General features: G+C 39.3%; 1 protein-coding gene across 1 annotated transcript; it reads right to left on the reverse strand.

Moving 5' to 3' along the window:
• Positions 1 to 27: 27 nt before the first annotated feature.
• Positions 28 to 18,638, reverse strand: otoa (otoancorin). Its single transcript, XM_074683090.1, has 36 exons — positions 18,481 to 18,638; positions 17,789 to 17,873; positions 17,620 to 17,675; positions 16,371 to 16,392; positions 16,150 to 16,180; positions 15,163 to 15,286; positions 14,732 to 14,794; positions 14,333 to 14,395; positions 13,935 to 13,997; positions 13,537 to 13,599; positions 13,141 to 13,203; positions 12,864 to 12,923; positions 12,469 to 12,528; positions 12,078 to 12,140; positions 11,795 to 11,988; positions 11,578 to 11,711; positions 11,103 to 11,221; positions 10,860 to 10,999; positions 7,607 to 7,718; positions 7,286 to 7,498; positions 7,041 to 7,211; positions 6,776 to 6,910; positions 5,852 to 5,898; positions 5,487 to 5,613; positions 5,273 to 5,391; positions 5,021 to 5,162; positions 4,732 to 4,928; positions 4,560 to 4,650; positions 3,803 to 3,929; positions 3,480 to 3,679; positions 3,195 to 3,344; positions 2,974 to 3,116; positions 2,546 to 2,682; positions 2,280 to 2,377; positions 1,576 to 1,732; positions 28 to 419 (listed from the first exon to the last, which is right to left on the reverse strand). Exons 2-36 carry the CDS (start codon positions 17,844 to 17,846, stop codon positions 340 to 342), a joined length of 3,822 nt encoding a protein of 1,273 aa, XP_074539191.1. The 5' UTR covers positions 17,847 to 17,873; positions 18,481 to 18,638; the 3' UTR covers positions 28 to 339.
• Between the last annotated feature and the right edge of the window lie 95 nt (positions 18,639 to 18,733).

The following is an 18,733-nucleotide window of genomic DNA, read 5'->3' on the forward strand; positions in this document are numbered from 1 at the left end:
TGAGTACAGATTTCCAAGTAAAACCTGAGGCATCCCGCCCTGAAGGACATCAGAGAAACACACACTTTATGTTTTCATTCTATTGAAATATACTCTATTTCAAAATATCTAAAGCTTGATTAAAAGAAATATAATGGTTTCACACACAAGGCCCTATGACTAAACTATAACAATTGAACCATAGGGTTGTTACAGTTAACAGCCTTACATCATATGTAGAAAAAATTCACTGCAGGCAAACTATTTTTAAGTTGAAGAAATAACATGTTGCCGAAGTGCACCACGATGATGTGTTGGTGAGAAATGAAGTCGTGTGTGTACTTGGCTGCTTCTCTCTCCTCACAGCAGCAGAAAGCCCATGAAGAGGAACAGAAGGGGTTTCATGAGGGACAAGATCCCCTCGACCGTCAGTGATGGAGCTGCCGAATGAGAGAGACACAAAGACTGAGTGTAAAGACTTCCTTTTGTCAAGACTTCCTGTAATAAAGAAGGAATGATTTGTGGAACATCGAGCAGTTTTTTTAATGTTTTCATACATGTAGCACTCTACATTTCAGAGCAAATGATCTTAAATCAGGAACTTAGTGGAAGAAATGATCAGTGGATGAATCGTTAAAGGATACCATCATCAGTTGCAGTCATACACAGTATGACTTTATCTTTTCTCTTTAGATTCTCTAATCATGATTTGTTTTAAGGGGAGGATTTGATGTAAGCCCTAAGGCTTCTTTCCTCTCCTGCACAATCGTTTACCTTGTAATCCTGTATGTTGCTTGTTTTACATTATACATATTGATAAATATCAAATATCAATTAGAGAAGTTGAAGTGTACAAGTAATAAAATAAAGCTGAAATGTGGAACATGTTTTAAAAAATGCTATGAAGTAAAAAACAAAGAAAGCAATTAAAACTTTATTTAAAACATTGGAAAAAAATCAAACAAAAGTGGAGTGAATGGATGAAAATGGAGTAAGGAGGCAGGAAAGAAGGAGTGAAACAGGAGGGAAGGAAGCAGGGAACAAAAAAGTGTTGAGTAAGGAAACATATATACCTACTGGAAAGGTTAGTGAACATTTAAAGAAAAAAATGAAGTCGTTAGGTGGAAGTGTACTGGAGTTTTAGCCTCTGGAAGTTGAAGATTCTTTTGGGCAGGAAACTCAAAGTTCCACTGTTTTTTCAATAGGGAAAATTTTGCCACAAAAAGTGAAATAAATCACTAAATTTAAGAGTTAGAGATGAGAAAAGTCATAGCACACGTCCTTAAAGGCTGAGTAGTTAAACATTGAATGGTGAGAATTGGTGAAAATTTGTAGAAGTTTTTAGTGAGCCCAAAACATCCAGAAGAATAAGTTTATTAAAGTAGAATATTCATACAAATCATTTCAACATAAATATCAAAAATAGTTAATGTGCAGCTCTATGAAAACAAATGAGAAAGATAGTTTTCTGGTTTCCTCCTCAGGTTTGATGGCAGGATGATGAACACTCTAGGGCTGAAAATGTTTAAGAGCAGATCTAAAGTAATACACATCGTGGATACACAGTACATTAATTCACAGGCGTGTGTTTCTAACCTGAATCCGAGGGTGTGGTTTTTGTCCAGGACCTAGCCCCTTCCATGGCATTTTTAAGAGCAGACTGCTTCTCGACTCCAATGGCAGCTCGCTGGTCACTGGTCACCACGGCAGCATTGTCAGGTCCAAAAGCCAACAGCTGATCAACAGAGAAAGCCTAAAGGCAAGGGGAAAACAAGGATAGCATACATTTAAGAACTCTGAAGAAAAAAAAAATCTGCCATTAATGTTGTAAAAATTTTCTTATTTTCTTGACATAAGAATTTCAAAATTACGAGAAAATAAACAGGTTGGTTTTTATCACTCCATTAGCAGATTTTTAAACTCTTTACAAGCAGGTGTTGTTTTTATTTCAGTTATTTTGAAAAAGAGACATTTTTCTTGTGAATGTGGCTCATATTAGCCCCAATAAGACAATTTAAAAAACGGGCATTAACTTGCTTGGATTTTAGTTTTTCTGTGGTGCACTTTAATACAGCTGGCTGAATAGGAGCTGTGTTACATGGTTTTCATCGGGTGTTTCTGTTTATAATAAGTTTTATAAAGCTTATAAATTATAAAAATATCTAAGACCCTGTTTCTATGGGTGGGATTTAGTTAGATACCCATTATTAAAGGAACCATCGGACTTTAAAAGTGCTCCTTTTTTAAGTTTTCACATGAAAATAAAACAAAAAAGTCAAAAGAAAAACTTAGTTACTTACGGCAAAGTTTTTGGGTGGTATGAGCTGGATGGAGGATGAGCTGAAAAACGAGAGGACTGACGGGTCCAAAGAGGCCAGATCTATTGGATCTAACCCAGCTGAGGAAAACAAAAAACATCAAGTCAGAACTTCACACATGCCGCTGAGCTAATGCCCAGCACAAAATCTAAAACTAGCTTTAGAAGGTTTTCAAAAACTGAGTGCAACTCTTAAAAAAGGAGTTTTTGTGTCTTGCATGCAAAAAAGAACAGATGAGAAAGCCTGACCAACAAGGTTGCCCAGGGTGGACACGACCGCCTTGGTCCAGTTTCTGGGAGGTCCGAACGCAGACACAGCAAGACGCGTCAACTGCTGTGTGCTTTTGAAGGAGCACTGGAGATCATTCATCGAGTCTACAGCCTCCCTGTAGTAAACACACACACACACACACACACACACACACACACACACACACACACACACACACACACACACACACACACACACACACACACACACACACACACACACACACACAAACACACACGTTGCAGCTTTTAACATATCTAACAAGTTTGAATCTGCTTTAAAGAGTTCACCCTCAGCTCTCAAACAGGAGTTTCAAATAAAAGGAAAATGCAAGACATCATAAGAAATGTCATTTTTTCTTTTTGTTAATGTGTCCAAAACAAAGAGTTTTTCATGGTGCACAAACTTGAAGGCCTCCATGTTGATCTGCTTCATCTCACTGGAGTCCAGGCCACAGATGAATCGGTTCAGTGAGACCATCTCTGCAGCTCCAAGCTGCTCTGCTGTCAGGTTGTTGTACTTAGCAGCAGCCTGCCACACCACCTCCATCTATTGAGACCAGTTAGTACCAAGTGTTTTTCATTGGTTTGATAGTCACAACAATATAAAGCTGTTAATGTACTTCACCTGTGAGTCACTCCAGCCACAGGGGCCAATTTTCTCCAGGGTATCAAGTGAGAAAGGAAGTGTCTGCAAGTCTTGGTTGGAGAAGCCCTGACTTATACATCCCAGCTGTGTCACTACGTCTTCATTCATCTGAGACACTGGGCCAAAGGCCTGCAGGGATACAGAGAGAATTGAAAATAAACCATTGGGTTTCCCTGTGCGTCATTCCCCAGTGTTTTTGTTGTTATTGTTTTGCAAACTAGCAAACCGAAGGGAAAAGACCAAACAGACTCTCCTCCACTGTACCTCAACTGCTTTTTTAATGAGGATCGCCACTTGGTCTGGACTATAGTTAGGGACAGTCCCAAGAGTTTCCACAGTTTCAGTGAAGGTTGGGACTGAGATCTGATCGATCTGTGGGGTGTCCCAGAAGACATTGTTCAATTTCAGCTCTTCAATGATCTCTGCAGTTGGTACTCTGGCATTTGTAGGGCTTCCGTTTTCCACTGACACGGGCAAGAAGAGAGGGACGATTTAGAAAAAAAATGCATCACTTTATTTTTTTGGGCAGTGTCAGTAATTTGGAGAAAACAAAGACTTGAACAGGACTCAAAAGATATACTGCAAACCTGTTCTCTTTCTGCGTTCTGCAATTGATGCGCTGTCAACGGTCAGATCGAACAATTTCTTTCCCAGGACGATGGAGTCACAGTACAGGCGAGGTTTCAGGAAATAGACAGTGTCTTTCATCCATGGCTGTACAAGACAAAGACAGGGAAAATAGTAGGTATGTGAGAAATAAACTTTACTTCAGGGGTTTCTTTTTAAGGAAGGTCATACAATAATCAAAAAATACCCACAGACCAAAAACTTCAAGAAAAATCTAACTAAAGTGGCCTGTTCTCAACTCTGACAACTTTTTGTTTCTTTTACATAAATGGCAGCTCTTTTCTGGTCTTAAGATCACCAAAAATGCTTTTACACACATTAAAAACTGATGCTAGCTTAATCAGAAGACATCCAGTTCAGCTGAATAGGAGATGAGATTGCTGAGAATGCTGTAGTCATGGTGTTCAAAAGATGAGAAAAGGGTTTACAAAAAACAGCTCCTGATTATCTGACCCAGTGGAGCATACAAAAGAGAAAATAACAGGAGCGAGGATTGACCCCTGAGGCACTCCATACAGCAGGAAGGAGATGAGTGTATGAACTCTGTTACTAAAAAAAAATAAAATTTTTAGAAGGTTTTAGAGGCTCAAGATTTAGAAATTGTTGAGAAAGAGTGGATATTTTTTTTATTATTTAAACAAGCAACATGTTTATGTGCACAAGCAACATTAATAACAGACATGTCCTCATTAGAAACCAGTGAGAAAATGTTTTTACCTTATTTGGCAGAGCAGATAAGACTTTGTTATCTAGAACTACTAAGGGACCAAGCTCTTCCATAGTCTCTTGTGACCATTCAGATACACCCCTGCAGAAGGAATCATTAAAAGATAATTCAAATCTTTGTGTCTCTCTGCAGTATCTGCTGTTATTTGGGGGCCTGTCATACCCGTAAGTCTCGATGACCAGCTGAACAAGATCTTCCCTGTGGCGCCAGGGGATGTGCTTGCACATCCTGGCCATTTCCTCAAGGCTGTAGGTGAGGACATCCGGCTCCATGAGGCGCATCTGCAAAGGTGAAAGCTCACACAAGAATGGTCCAAGCTTCTCAATATCCTCGATGACGAGTACAGATGAGTCTATCCCCTGAAAAATACACAGTGAATGCCTTGAACTGTTGCATACATGATGTGTTAATGACAAAGGTGGAGCAGCAGATGCAGAACCTGATTGTTTACATTTGTTAAACAAAGCAGAGCTCTCTCAGTAAAGGCCCGGCGGGATGGGGCATGGAGCGGTACTGAGCTCAGGTTGGCATTTTCCATTTTCTCCAGGAGGACAGAGCACACAGTGTCAGGCAGCTTCTTCACCTTCTTCGGCCTGGAGTGTTTTCATGAGATACAGAGAAAGAGAGCTGACACATCTTATAAACAGACACATAGAGATGAGTTTTCTCATGAAGGTGAAGAAACAGAAAGAATCCTTGTTACTCCAGGCGAAGAAGCAAAACGGTGGGAATATTTTCAAGCTCTTCCTCTGTGATGGTCTCAAAATAGTCAGGTTGATCTTTTTCCAAGTTTGAAAAAAGCTTACGGGCAGCACATCCTATCTGAAAAAAAAAACATCGCAAATTATCAGGCATATGCTTTTTGCACTTTTTGTGTGAACATACAGTACATATTGTATGTAACCTTAAATACATACCTGCCTCTTAGGGAGCCACCGTGTAGTGTCTGCTGAGTCTTGTACCATGTCAGTCAAGTCTTTTTCTGTCGTGTCCTCAATTCTCTTACAGGTCATTCCTTGGAGAAGTGAACGGAGCTTTCTGTATCTGCAGGAAACAGATGTGTGCATTTAGTCTACATACAATTAAGTTGTTCATTAAATTTTTACTTTTCTAAAATAATGAAAATCTTTTGGGAGTTTTGTTGTTAATCATGTGATCAGTGATAATTTTGTTTATAACAATAAAATCCTTGTAGCTGTTAAAGAAGCTTTTGAATGGCCACGTGTGTTGTTATCATTGATCACTATTTTCATTATTTTCCTCCAAAGCTACAGGTTCTTACCTGAAAATGAGCTTTTTCCTGAACAGCTTTTCCACCAGAAGTGATGCCTGAAGAAACAAGAGACAGAGAAGTTTTCAGAAAATGCGCTTATCATCACATCAACAAGGATCAAAACGTTGAGTTAATGTACAACACAATCTTATATGGTGTAAAACACTTCACACACTTTATTCCTCTAATGAAAAACTGCTGTTTATTCCTCTGGTGTTTCTCCTCTCTGTAATAGATACCAATCTTCAAATGGCAATTTAACATTCTGGTCATGTAGCAAGTTATCATTTTATTGGAATAACATCTTTTGTCTTCTGTCTAAGGCTCTTAATGTTGGAAACCTGGGCCGTGGGTGGCCATCCTTGGAGCTGTCAGCTCCTCACCTTTTGCTGATAAGTATAAAAAAGCTGTTTTGTTTGGAATGGTGGTTGCAAAAAAAAACTAACTCTAAAAGTGTGTCAGATGGACTCAGTGGCCACCTTTGACCTGTGGCTGGAAAAAAATGGTGAGCATTCTGCTTCCTGAGAGACTGAGATTCAACAATGAAAACAGGGAAAGTGTGTGCAATGAGATCTGGGACCCTTTATGGGAAAGAATAATATTATGTATCTTAACTGTGCCATCCTGCTTCGTGTATGTGCCTTTGTTTTTTCTCGTTTTTTTATATTGTTGTTTTAATTTTTCCTAATAAGAACTGCATGAGTTAAGATTTTAATGTGATTTAATGTGTTGATATTGCAATAGATGTGCTTTGTCTGTACCTTAGTTTTTGTTTTTTTTTCCCTTCTGGGTGGGGGCAGGGGGTAGGCTTCTATTTCTAGTACTGCTGTGTTTTTTGTTTGGTTTGTATTTTTTGTCTTTATAAAAACAATAAACAAATATAACATTTTAAGAAAAAGGATCAATACCTGAAACCATCCATTCAGGGTTTACCTGTGCCTTGTTCCATTCTTTGTTCCTCATTTGTTCCACAGAAATGTTTGCTTTCTCCAGGAATCCCAGAGACACCCTGTTCAGCATGCGCTCGGGCAGCATCTTCAGCACCTCAATGGGATCCTCGTTGCGCAGCTACAGAATAGAATATTCCAGCTGGTTAGAAACATGTTCTGTTTTTACTGATGTTTTCTCTGGGTTGTGGCGTCAGTTTGTCCCTTCAACAGAAACATGAAAGTCCAAGCAGGCACCACTCTTTTCTCACCTGCCACAGCATTGTCTTTAACTGCCCCTTCCTCATCTTCTTGCTGATGGTCTTCAGGCCCTCTATGTTACTCAGGAGCCCACGAGGGTTGAGGTGCTTGAGGACACATCTTGGCAAACCTTCTATTACCGAACCAAGGTCCATCAGCTCCTCACTTGTAATCTCTTCACACTGAAAGAAAGCGGAGTGTTACAGAAAAAGGAAGAGCACATCAGAAAAGAAACTCAGCATCTCCACAGACTCACCCTCCTCTGCCCCTGTATGGTCTTGAAAATAGTCTTCAGCTGCGCATCTTTCCATTTGGCATTAAGTTTAATTTTTTTCAGAGCCTTTTTGATTTTAGCACCAGGCAACCTGGACAGTTGGTCGACAGGAAGTAACGTGATACTGTTGTCCAGCCCTTCAAAAGAAGTAACGTCGCCATTTGACAACCAAGTGTTCATGAGCCTCTTCTTTAGCTTGAGCAGGAGAGAGGAAAGAGATTAAGAGTCATCATGAAGGTACAGAGATCAGTGAGACTGATGACAGCTGTCCTGAAGGAGAACACAGGTGAAAGACAATGCTACCTTTCGGCGACTGCCGTCATTGTCACATTGCTCTAGCTCAGAGAGGAGCTTCTTGCTGAGGTCAGGAGACAACTGCTGAGAGGGGTTGTAATAATAGGCCAGTTTGCCGAGCCTGAGGAGGCAGTGAGATAAAAAGTTATTCCAACCATGTTACAGAATAGGTACTCTCAAATGTACAGTATGTGTGTTTTAAAAATATAATGCTTTCTCCTGTTTTTATGAGTGTCTGACACAATGCCCGTTCTTATTTACAAAGATTGATGATGTCCCTTATTTTCTGACAACATGCTAAAGATGGACCACCAGTGGAGTAGGAAGCTGTGGGGAGTGGCCACCAAGGTTAAAATTAACTACAATTAACTGGGAACTCTGTCCACTTTTACAAAACAAACTCTTCGCAATCTTGGTGTTTCTTTCAGCCACTCACTCTCTCTAGATCATCACGTCAACAACCTGGTCCGTTCTTGTTTTTTTCATCTCAGAAATATTGCACAACTCAGACACATTGTTTCTAGAGCTCAAATGGAGATGGTTATTCACGCATTTATTTCTTCCCGTTTAGACTACTGTAACTCACTTTTCACCTGTCTCAGAAAAACATCCATAAACCGTCTACAATTAGTACAAAATGCTGCAGCCAGACTACTTACCAGGTCTCCAAAAAGGTCACACATCACATTAATTCTGTTTTCACTTTACTGGCTTCCCGTACATTTCAGAATACATTTTAAAATACTTTTGCTCACTTTCAAAGCCCTCCATGGTCAGGCTCCAGCATACAATTCAGAACTTTTAAATCACTACATTCCAGGTAGGCCTCTTCGGTCCACTGAGCAAAACATGTTGGTTGTCCCACACTCCAGATTAAAAACTAAAGGTGACTGTGCTTTTAGTGTCATGGCTCCAACTCTGTGGAACTCGCTCCCCTTGGGTTTAAGATTGGCTGAAACTGTTGATTCTTTTAAAAAACAACTGAAGACGTATTTGTTTGGTCTGGCCTTTGCTTAATATGTCTTGTGTGCTGTGTTTTCTTTTATTGTGCCTTTAAAAATTGCTTGTATTATTTTTATTTGTTTTGTGAAGCACTCTGTGACTTTGCTGTTCTTGAAGGTGCTATATAAATAAAATTATTATTATTAGAATAGTTTTGGATTTGTCATTATGGTTTAGTTTTATTTAGTTTTGACATTTTTTTTCCATTACAGTTTAGTTTTAATTAGTTTTAAAGCAGGCATTCTAGTTTTTATTTAGTTTTGATTTTTGCAACAAGGCTTAGTTTTAGTTTAGTTTTAGTTTTTTCATTCCTTATTAACCAGGTGCAGGATTCAAAAAGGTCAGAGTAAATATTTTGTCATACTGATTATTTTCAAGTCCAATATAGTGCTCACTGCTCACTCAATGCTGATACTGAACTGTTAATTGCTGCTTTAAACACAAGAAAATAATATAAACTTAATTAAAAAAATAAAAACATAAATTATATAAAAATAAATTTAACATAAATTACAGTAAAATAATATAAACATAAATTATATAAAACAATATAATATGGGCTTAAATAATTAAAAAACTTGGACTCAGTAACAATAAAGTCAGACTCACATGAAATTAAACTATTACAGATGCTCTGATTCATTGCTCCTCTACGTTTTGTCGCAGCACAGCGCACAGCCAGTCAGTGCAGTAAACAAGCACGTCCCAGTACGTCATTGTGATAGTGCCGTACGGCACTGACAACTGCCGAAAAATTGGTTGGGAAAATGTGTCAGATTAATTTAAATCCTAAAGGCTATTAATATTGTCAAAAACGATAACTAAGGGCATTTTGTCTATAATTTTAGTTAGTTTTGTTAACACAAGATACAGTTTTTAGTTTACTTATCGTTTTTGTTTTCTTATCTAGTTTTTATTAGTTTGAGTTAACTGCAATGTATTTTAAATTTGAGTTTTTAGTTTTAGTTTCTTTTAGATAACTATTATAACCTTGGGCCACAGAGGTGCCAAGGGGACAGTCGTGTGGAGGCGCTGGCAGATGACTGTGAGGGGAAGTGACGTTGACAGAGGAATGTAGTTTAGCACCCCTCCTTGAGATAAGTACCCTCACAGGACCTTTATAAACTGAACTTTGGGCACGGTTTTTATCAAATTAAGGGACATTTTAAACTTTCATACCCTGATTTTATTCTTTTAGCTCTGTGGGTTTTGAGTGTTTTAAAGGGGTTATCAGGTCTTTTAGAGTGGTTGTTCTTTTATGCTGGTTTGTTCTTAGAGTTTTGGTCAGATACTGTTTCTAACCCTGCAATCTATCACAAAGCCATAGTGTGTCTTTAAGTTCATGAATCTGTCTTGAGAATGTCTTTGTGGAGTGAAGTTGCTGTGCATGGAGATTCATCATTTACTTTTATAGGCTTGGCTCAAATGTGGAGGGATTGATTTTGGTCTGAGAAACCTTGTGGAAGTGAGCCGTTGTCTGACTGGGGGAAGAAGACACGAGCAAAGAGGAGACGCCAAGGAGCAGGGACCATCCTAAAGAGTTGTAATTAAGTCTGTTTAATAAAACTTCTTTTGAAAACTTTTAAAGACAAGGATCTTTTGTAACTCTGCCCCACCCTGGTTTTAAAAAGCTGGTACATAGATTTGATGGAGTCCTAGGCTCCTTTTAAACCTGGGTGACGATGCTGGATTTTAAGAGTATTCATAGTTTTAGCCTTGCCAAATTAACGCTGATGTATTTTGTCCCTCAGATTCAACTGCTGGTAGTGACCATTCATATTGAAGTCCACTGTGATTAATAAATAATAACAATAATAATACATTTTATTTCAGGGCGCCTTTCATAGCACTCAAGGTCACCTTACATCAGTAGCAGAGACATAGAGTATCAGTAAAAGTGCATTAAAAGAAGAGTAAAAAGCAAGTTTAAAAAGAGACATATAAAACAAAGACAGTGTAAATTAACAGAGGGAGTATGCAAGCTTGAATAGGTGAGTTTTGAGTCTTGTTTTGAAGAGTGGTAAGGAGTCAGTATTGCGGAGGTCAGGGGGTAGTGATTTCCATAGCTGGGGAGCCGAGCGGCTGAATGCTCGGCCCCCCATGGTGCTGAGGCACGCAGAGGGGTAATTAGAAAATATTGTTTTTGCCACATTGTCAACAGGAAGATCTGAAAGTAAATGTGTCAGACTCTTTCCTGGAACAGTTTGCTACTTAAAGCAAAATTCATCTAACACACACACATTCATTCCTGAATACATACTTCTCCATTTGCTCTTCAAATTTCATTGTATTGTCAAAGCACTCCTGTGTTTTCTGCAAAAACTTCTTGGCCAGGCTGGGCTTCAACTCCACCTCCTCAAGAGAGGCTTCCAACTCGCCTGAGCTGAAAAATTTACACAGCTGAAAAAGATAGTGAGAGCCACAAATGAATATATTTTCTGTTTGAACCTCCTGTTGGTCATTTTTCAGCAGGTTTTCAGACCTCTTTGCAGAGTTCCCTTACCTCTTCCTTGGGAGAAGAGTCAACATCTCTTGTTTTCAAATCAGAGATGAAAGGCCCCAAAGCTTTCAAGGCATCAAAGTCCAGCCATTGCACTGTAGCTGGACAGCGCTCTAACTGCTCTACAGGATAAATGAGGCTGTTACAAATCACAGTCATTCACAGTCAACGAGATTTTCTGTTATTTGGTTTTTAAGTCTGTACAATCAGTGGTCTAGGGATCTGATGACTTTGTTTGGCTGCATGTGTGAAGCTATCATTTTTTTCTCATCTATTTCCTTCTCTGTAATGCTTCTGCTTTATTGTCAGTCACATTTAGCTGGAGGAACTAGATAAATCTTTTCACCCGCTGTATGCTTGCTTACTCCTCTGCCCTTTTCTCTCACTGTGTTTCATATTCACACAGTTTATCTCAGTTGAAAGGAAGAAATGCATGAACATTGTTGTGTGACTTTAAAGAACTTCAGTATCTCCTTACTTGACTTTTGGTCAGACTTTGGCTTCATTGTACAGTTGAGCTTGTACTGGATGAACTGCTCTTTTGCCCATTTCAACACCTTGATCCCTTTTTCCTTCAAATTGTGACCATGTAGCCCCCTGAACATCATCATCCTGAAAGCACAGATCCACTTTTAACTTCTGAGAATACATTCAAAGAGACATTACATGGAGATTTTTCATACAAGCACACTAACCACTTTTCCATGTATTCTCCCTTGACATTGTCTGGTAAGTTCATTCTAGATGGAGGCATGTCCAGCAACACAGGTCTAGCACCTCGTAGGAGAGTGTCATAGTTGTCCAAGTCTATTTTGTTTTCTCCATTTTCAGTCAAAATTTTCCAGGACTGTGTGGCAACAGTTGCTTTGATGTAACAGTCAGCTTCTTCCTGGGGGGTTAAAAGACAAGGCATGCATCAAAACAGCACAAATTCAAAAAATGAATCTTTTTCTCTGAGCTTTGAAAGAAAGTACTTACAGGATAGTTCTCCATCAGCTGGATAATGTTTGCCAGAGTGGTGGGATCCATCGACTCATTTTTCTGAAAACAGAAACACAGAGAGAACTTCACATGAAAGATATCACTGGCAAGATTAAAAGTTAAGACAAGGGTAAACATTGGCTATGGACAGAAATTCAGAAGTGTCAATCACTGCAGCCGCAACTTCAGCATGTGAGCACAGAAAGTCAAACTAATACAGTTTGTGATGCATACAGACAATAAATGAGACACCAGTCAAACCAGTCTTAACCAGGCTACATCTGCTTTCTGCTGCTCAGTGGATGTGACCAATGTCCACTATGACATCAAGTGCATACCCCCCATGGAAGTAATAAAATAATCTCTATCTTTGAAAGAAGGTACTCACAGGAAAGTTCTTCATCTGCTCGATCATTTCAGCAAGAGTGGTGGGATTCAACTCATTGTTCTGAAAACAGAAACACAGATAGAAAACTTCACATGAAAGATATCACTGGCAAGATTGGAAGTCAAGACATGGGTAGACATTGGCTGGTGACATGGACAGAAAATCAGTGGTGTCAGTCACTGCAGCTGCAACTTCAGTATGTGCGCAAAGAAAGTCAAATTCATACAGTTTGTGATGCATACAGACAATAAATGAGACCCCAGTCAAACCAGTCTTAACCAGGCTACATCTGCTTTCTGCTGCTCAGTGGATGTGACTCATGTCCATGATGACAACGAGTGCATACCCCCCATGGAAGAAAAAAGATAGTCTGAGCTTCAAAAGAAAATACTTACAGGAGGGTCCTCCACTTGCTCAACCATGTCAGCGTGATTGGTGGGATTCAACTCATTGTTCTGAAAACATAAACACAGAGGGAGAACCTCACAAGAAAGATATCACTGGCAAGATGAGAAATCACGACAAGGGTAGACATTGACTGGTGACATGGACAGAAATTCAGTAGTGTCAGTTACTGAAGATGCAACATCAGTGTGTGAGCAAAGAAAGACATCAAGTGCATACCTCCCATGGAAATCAAAAATAATCTGAGCTTTTAAAGAAAGAACTTACAGGAGGTTCATCCACTAGCTCTAGCATGTCAGCGTGATTGGTGGGATTAAACAACTCAGTGTTCTGAAAATGGAAACACAGAGAAAGAACTTCATATGAAAGATACCACTAGCAAGATTGGAAGTCAAGACAAGGTTAGGCATTGGCTGGTGACATGGACAGAAAATCAGTGGTGTCAGTCACTGCAGCTGCAACTTTAGTATTGAAGCAAAGAAAGTCAAATAAATACAGCTTGTGATGCATACAGACAATAAATGAGACCCCAGTCAAACCAGTCTCAACCAGGCTACATCTGCTTTCTGTTGCGTAGTGGATGTGACCAAAGTCCACTTTGACATCAAGTGCATACCGCAATGGAAGTTAAAAATTATCTGAGCTTTTAATGAAAGTACTTACAAGAGGGTCATCCACCTGCTCGACCATGTCAGCGTGATTGGTGGGATTCATCAACTCATCTTTCTGAAAACAGAAACACAGAGGGAGAACTTCACATGAAAGATACCACTGGCAAGATTGGAAGTGAAGACAAGGGTAGACATTGGCTGGTTACATGGACAGAAAATCAGTAGTGTCAGTAACTGCAGCTGCAACTTCAGTGTGTGAGCAAAAAAAGTCAAATATATACAGCTTGTGATACATACAGACAATAAATGAGACCCCAGTCAAACCAGTCTAAACCAGGCTACATCTGCTTTCTGCTGCTCAGTGGATGTGACCAATGTCCACTATGACAATGAGTGCATACCTCCCATGGAAGTTAAAAAATAATCTGAGCTTTAAATGAAAGTACTTACAGGAGGGTCCTCCATCTGTCCCATAAAAGCTGCAATATTGGAGGGTGTCATCAACTCATCTTTCTGAAAACAGAAACACAGAACAAAAAAAATTCACATGAAAGATACCACTGGTAAGATTGGAAGTGAAGACAAGGGTAGACAATGACTGGTGACATGGACAGAAAATCAGTGGTGTCAGTCACTGCAGCTACATCATCAGAATGTGCACAAAGAAAGTCAAATTTATACAGATTGTGATACATACAGACAATAAATGAGACCCCAGTCAAACCAGTCTTAAGAAGGCTAAGTCTGCTTTCTGTTCTCAGTGGATGTGACCAATGTTCACTATGACATCAAGTGCATACCCCCATGGAAGAAAAAAATAATCTGAGCTTTTAAAAGAAAGTACGAACAGTAGAGTCATCCATCTGTCCCATGATGGCTGCGAGATTGGAGGGTGTCATCAACTCTTCTCTCTGAAAATGGAAACACAGAGAGAAATCTTCACATGAAAGATACCACTGGCAAGATTGGAAGTCAAGACAAGGGTAGACATTGGCTGGCGACATGACAGAAATTCAGTAGTGTCAGTCAGTGCAGCTGCAGCTTCAGTATGTGAGCAAAGAAAGTCAAATTTATACAGTTTGTGATGCATACAGACAATAAATGAGACCCCAGCCAAACCAATCTTAAGAAGGCTACGTCTGCTTTCTGCTGCTCAGCGGAGGTGACCAATGTCTACTATGACATCAAGTGCATACCCCCCATGGAAGTAAAAAAAATGATCTGAGTTTTTAAATGAAAGTACTAACAGTAGAGTCATCCATCTGTCCCATAATGGCTGCGAGATTGTTGGGATTCATCAAGTCATTGTCCTGAAAAAGGAAACACAGAGAGAGAACTTCACATGAAAGATATCACTGGCAAGATGAGAAATCACGACAAGGGTAGACAATGGCTGGTGACATGGACAGAAAATCAGTAGTGTTAGTCAGTGCAGCTGCAACTTCAGTATGTGAGCAAAGAAAGTCAAATGAATACAGTTTGTAATGCATACAGACAATAAATAAGACCAGTCAAACCAGTCTTAACCAGGCTAGATCTGCTTTCTGCTGCTCAGTGGATGTGACTCATGTCCACAATGACATCCAGTGCATACCCCCCATGGAAGTTAAAAAAAAAAATCTATATTTAAAAAAAGCATTTGCATGTTGAGGAGGTGTTAGCCTGTGTGTGCATTTACGTCTGTGTCATCCAGGGAAAGTCCGCCAAGTAAGGAAAGGGTAGAAGCATCTAAGTTGATGCCACTCAGCGAAGATAGGGAGAATCGTGGTCGGATCATGGGGTTGCCATTTGAAGGCATGTCACTGTGTGAGAGAAGAGGATGAAACTAACATGGCTTCATGACAAATAACTTTAGAAGAAGGACAACTGGAGACAACACACACACACACACACACACACACACACACACACACACACACACACACACACACACACACACACACACACACACACACACACAAAGAAACCTTCAACTTTATCTTTATTTCATTTATGTGGCGCTCTCCATGCAATTGTGCAACACAAAGTGCCTCACAGAGGATAAAAACAAAAAGCAAACAAAGCCAAACAAAAAAGAAAAAACGGAATACCATAAAAACCCCAAACCTCCCACCCCCACAAATATACCCATGGATACACAGTTATATACACACCCATGCACATACATAGACATAGACTCAGACAAACATACCTGGACACACAAACACACACACACACACACACACACACACACACACACACACACACACACACACACACACACACACACACACACACACACACACACACACACACACACAAAGAAACCTTCAACTTTATCTTTATTTCATTTATGTGGCGCTCTCCATGCAATTGTGCAACACAAAGTGCCTCACAGAGGATAAAAACAAAAAGCAAACAAAGCCAAACAAAAAAGAAAAAACGGAATACCATAAAAACCCCAAACCTCCCACCCCCACAAATATACCCATGGATACACAGTTATATACACACCCATGCACATACATAGACATAGACTCAGACAAACATACCTGGACACACAAACACACACACACACACACACACACACACACACACACACACACACACACACACACACACACACACACACACACACACACACACACACACACACACACACACACACACACACAGCCATCATTACCTGCTTTCAGACATCGCTTGCTCCTCGTATTCTGTTACATGAGAAGCATTTGGTTTATTATCAGAAAGTTCAAACACATCAGGCTGGTTGGAGGATCTTTAAGTCTGTGTCGCAGCTCATGTTACAGAGGTCACTCATAACGCATACAAGCAAACAATGGTGCCAGAAAGACTGGGATTAGGTCAGACATACAATGGTAATGTACTTTGTCTTTGTCTTACCTTTGCTCTGGCACTCCCTCATCTGATGACATGACAAGACAGAGATATGGTATCACTGGTATGAGTTTAGCATTTTTAATCAATCTATAATAATCAATATGAATAAACATTCATTATTTTCTAATGTGTAAAAAAATCCAAATAATCACCAATAGTCAGGCCTTTGAATAACTCAAAGGTAAAGGTGAAAAAAATAGCATTTTTTGTGCAACAGAATGGAAATAAACATTATAGGCTTGTTGTCTTTTCCCTTTTAAACAAACTGATTTATCCATTTATTCATTCATTTTTAAAGAACTTACATTCACTAAGTATCTATTTTCATTTTGTTTTAACCCTATTTATTCAGAGTACAGCCCAGGGGCGACGTTATGGATGGACCCAGTCCCAGGCCCACCCACTTTTCAACAGGTCAACCATCAACCTTTCTTTAAAAACAAAACAAAAAAATTAGTTTTTTCATTATTACTATTATTTGCAATGGGCTTCAAACGAACATTGTGAAATTTTGCCACTTCAAGTTTGCTGGGAAAGGCTACAGTTTTTGTCTTTTATCTAATCATGGTTGATGTTGCCGTTATTACAAGCCGTGGCAGTGCAGCCAGCAGGTGTGTTTGAGCGCAACTCTTTGGTCAGTACCAGGGAGAGCGATCACAAGTAGATAAGTCTGATGCAGGAAAAAAGTTATAAAAATGCAACCAAATATTATAGGAAGCAAAAAGAAAAAAAATCAAGTCCAATTTAAAACCATGCATAGCAACAGTAGTATATCGACCAGTACTTTTTCATTAATTGTGATCTACTAAATTTTGTAATTTAAAGCCTCGCCAAAATTTGTTTGGTCCCCCAAAAACTGAAATCCTGGCTCTGTCCCAGGCCAATCATTGTATATTTCAAGTTCTTTCCAAAACCCCCAAATAAAATCCTGATAAGGAAATTAATCAAAAACACTTTCAGAAGAGATACATCAAAATACTTAAATACAGTTTAAGACCATAAGCTTCCTCCTGTTTTGCATAGGCTTTGATAAACGTGGCCCTTATGGGATGTTATTTCCAATGCAAATATCTAGAATGAATCCATTCACAGACTCACAATGTGCATTAAAGAAATTTTTAGGAAGTCCAACAAGCTTATCAAAACCAAATCAAGTGATGAAAGGCTGCTCTGTGTTTAAGTCGACACGTTTGCTGGAGGGGAAAAAAAACAACAACAAAAAAACAACTTTTTCGAAGCGTCCAATACATACCAGTTTTTTGGTCATGTCATCAAAGTTCTCTTCCAGCATTTTATTAGGTTTCGGAGCTGGAGATAGAAATTAATAATTATGATGACATAGTCGTGTTCTGATAAAAGGACATGGTTACATTTTACCAGTTTTGAGAGGGAACAATTAATTTCATGATGTTGTTGCTTACCCAGAGCTGCACAGGTCACAATGAGTAGGAAGAGAAATGTCCCTCCTTTTGGAGCCATGTTGAAAAGGACGCCCAGTCCGTCTACCTGATATGGAGAAATCAAACTGTACAATTATATCTGTTTTTATTTTAATGTGAGGACCGTGGTTGTTATGTAATCTATCTCCTTGTAAGCCAACTCAGTTTGAGCTCATACTTCACTATAGCTACCGTGCGAACTAGTCATCCTGCGGGAGGCTCCATGGACTTTGGGGGATAACATGCAGTGAAAAACAAACTCTGGATGTACACGGTGTGCTGGGAGAAACATTACAGTAGCCTCAGAACCAACTTGATACACATTGCTCATTATACATTGGCGTGCCTTCTCAAACATTTGCATTCTGCATTTGCCTTTATTCAATTTACTAATCCTTCATTTGACTTCTCATTTGAAAATAGAACTTGGTAATGTTTACGTTTTTGGTACAATCTGAAAACATATTTCAGTGTAAATAAATCATGTTTTAAAGCATTAAAATATAATAACACACTTATCAATTAACACAACACCAACACCATTACACTTATATGTGCTCTTCTTGAACTACATCACAGCTCTTCTTTAGCTACATACTGTAAATAACCACCATATCACACTGACAGAAACACAGTTGAGTGTTTTGATTCATGGTGAAATGATTTTTACTTACAGAATCAGGTTTCTCTCTCTAGTAGACTTCAGGAACAATGTGGTTTAAAATCAGGATGTAGACAAACAGAGGATGAGCATGTTGCTCCTCTGCCTCCCTCTCACAAATGAGCTGAGCTGGATCAGTGGTTACCTTACATCTGAGTCAAAGCACGTGCATGACATATGTGAGTGTGTGTGTGTGTGTGTGTGTGTGTGTGTGTGTGTGTGTGTGTGTGTGTGTGTGTGTGTGTGTGTGTGTGTGTGTGTGTGTG

This window comes from Halichoeres trimaculatus, unplaced genomic scaffold, assembly GCF_033239565.1.
Source record: "Halichoeres trimaculatus isolate MK-OKI-2021-1 unplaced genomic scaffold, fHalTri1.1 fHalTri1_scaffold_12, whole genome shotgun sequence".
Taxonomy (NCBI): domain Eukaryota; kingdom Metazoa; phylum Chordata; class Actinopteri; order Labriformes; family Labridae; genus Halichoeres; species Halichoeres trimaculatus.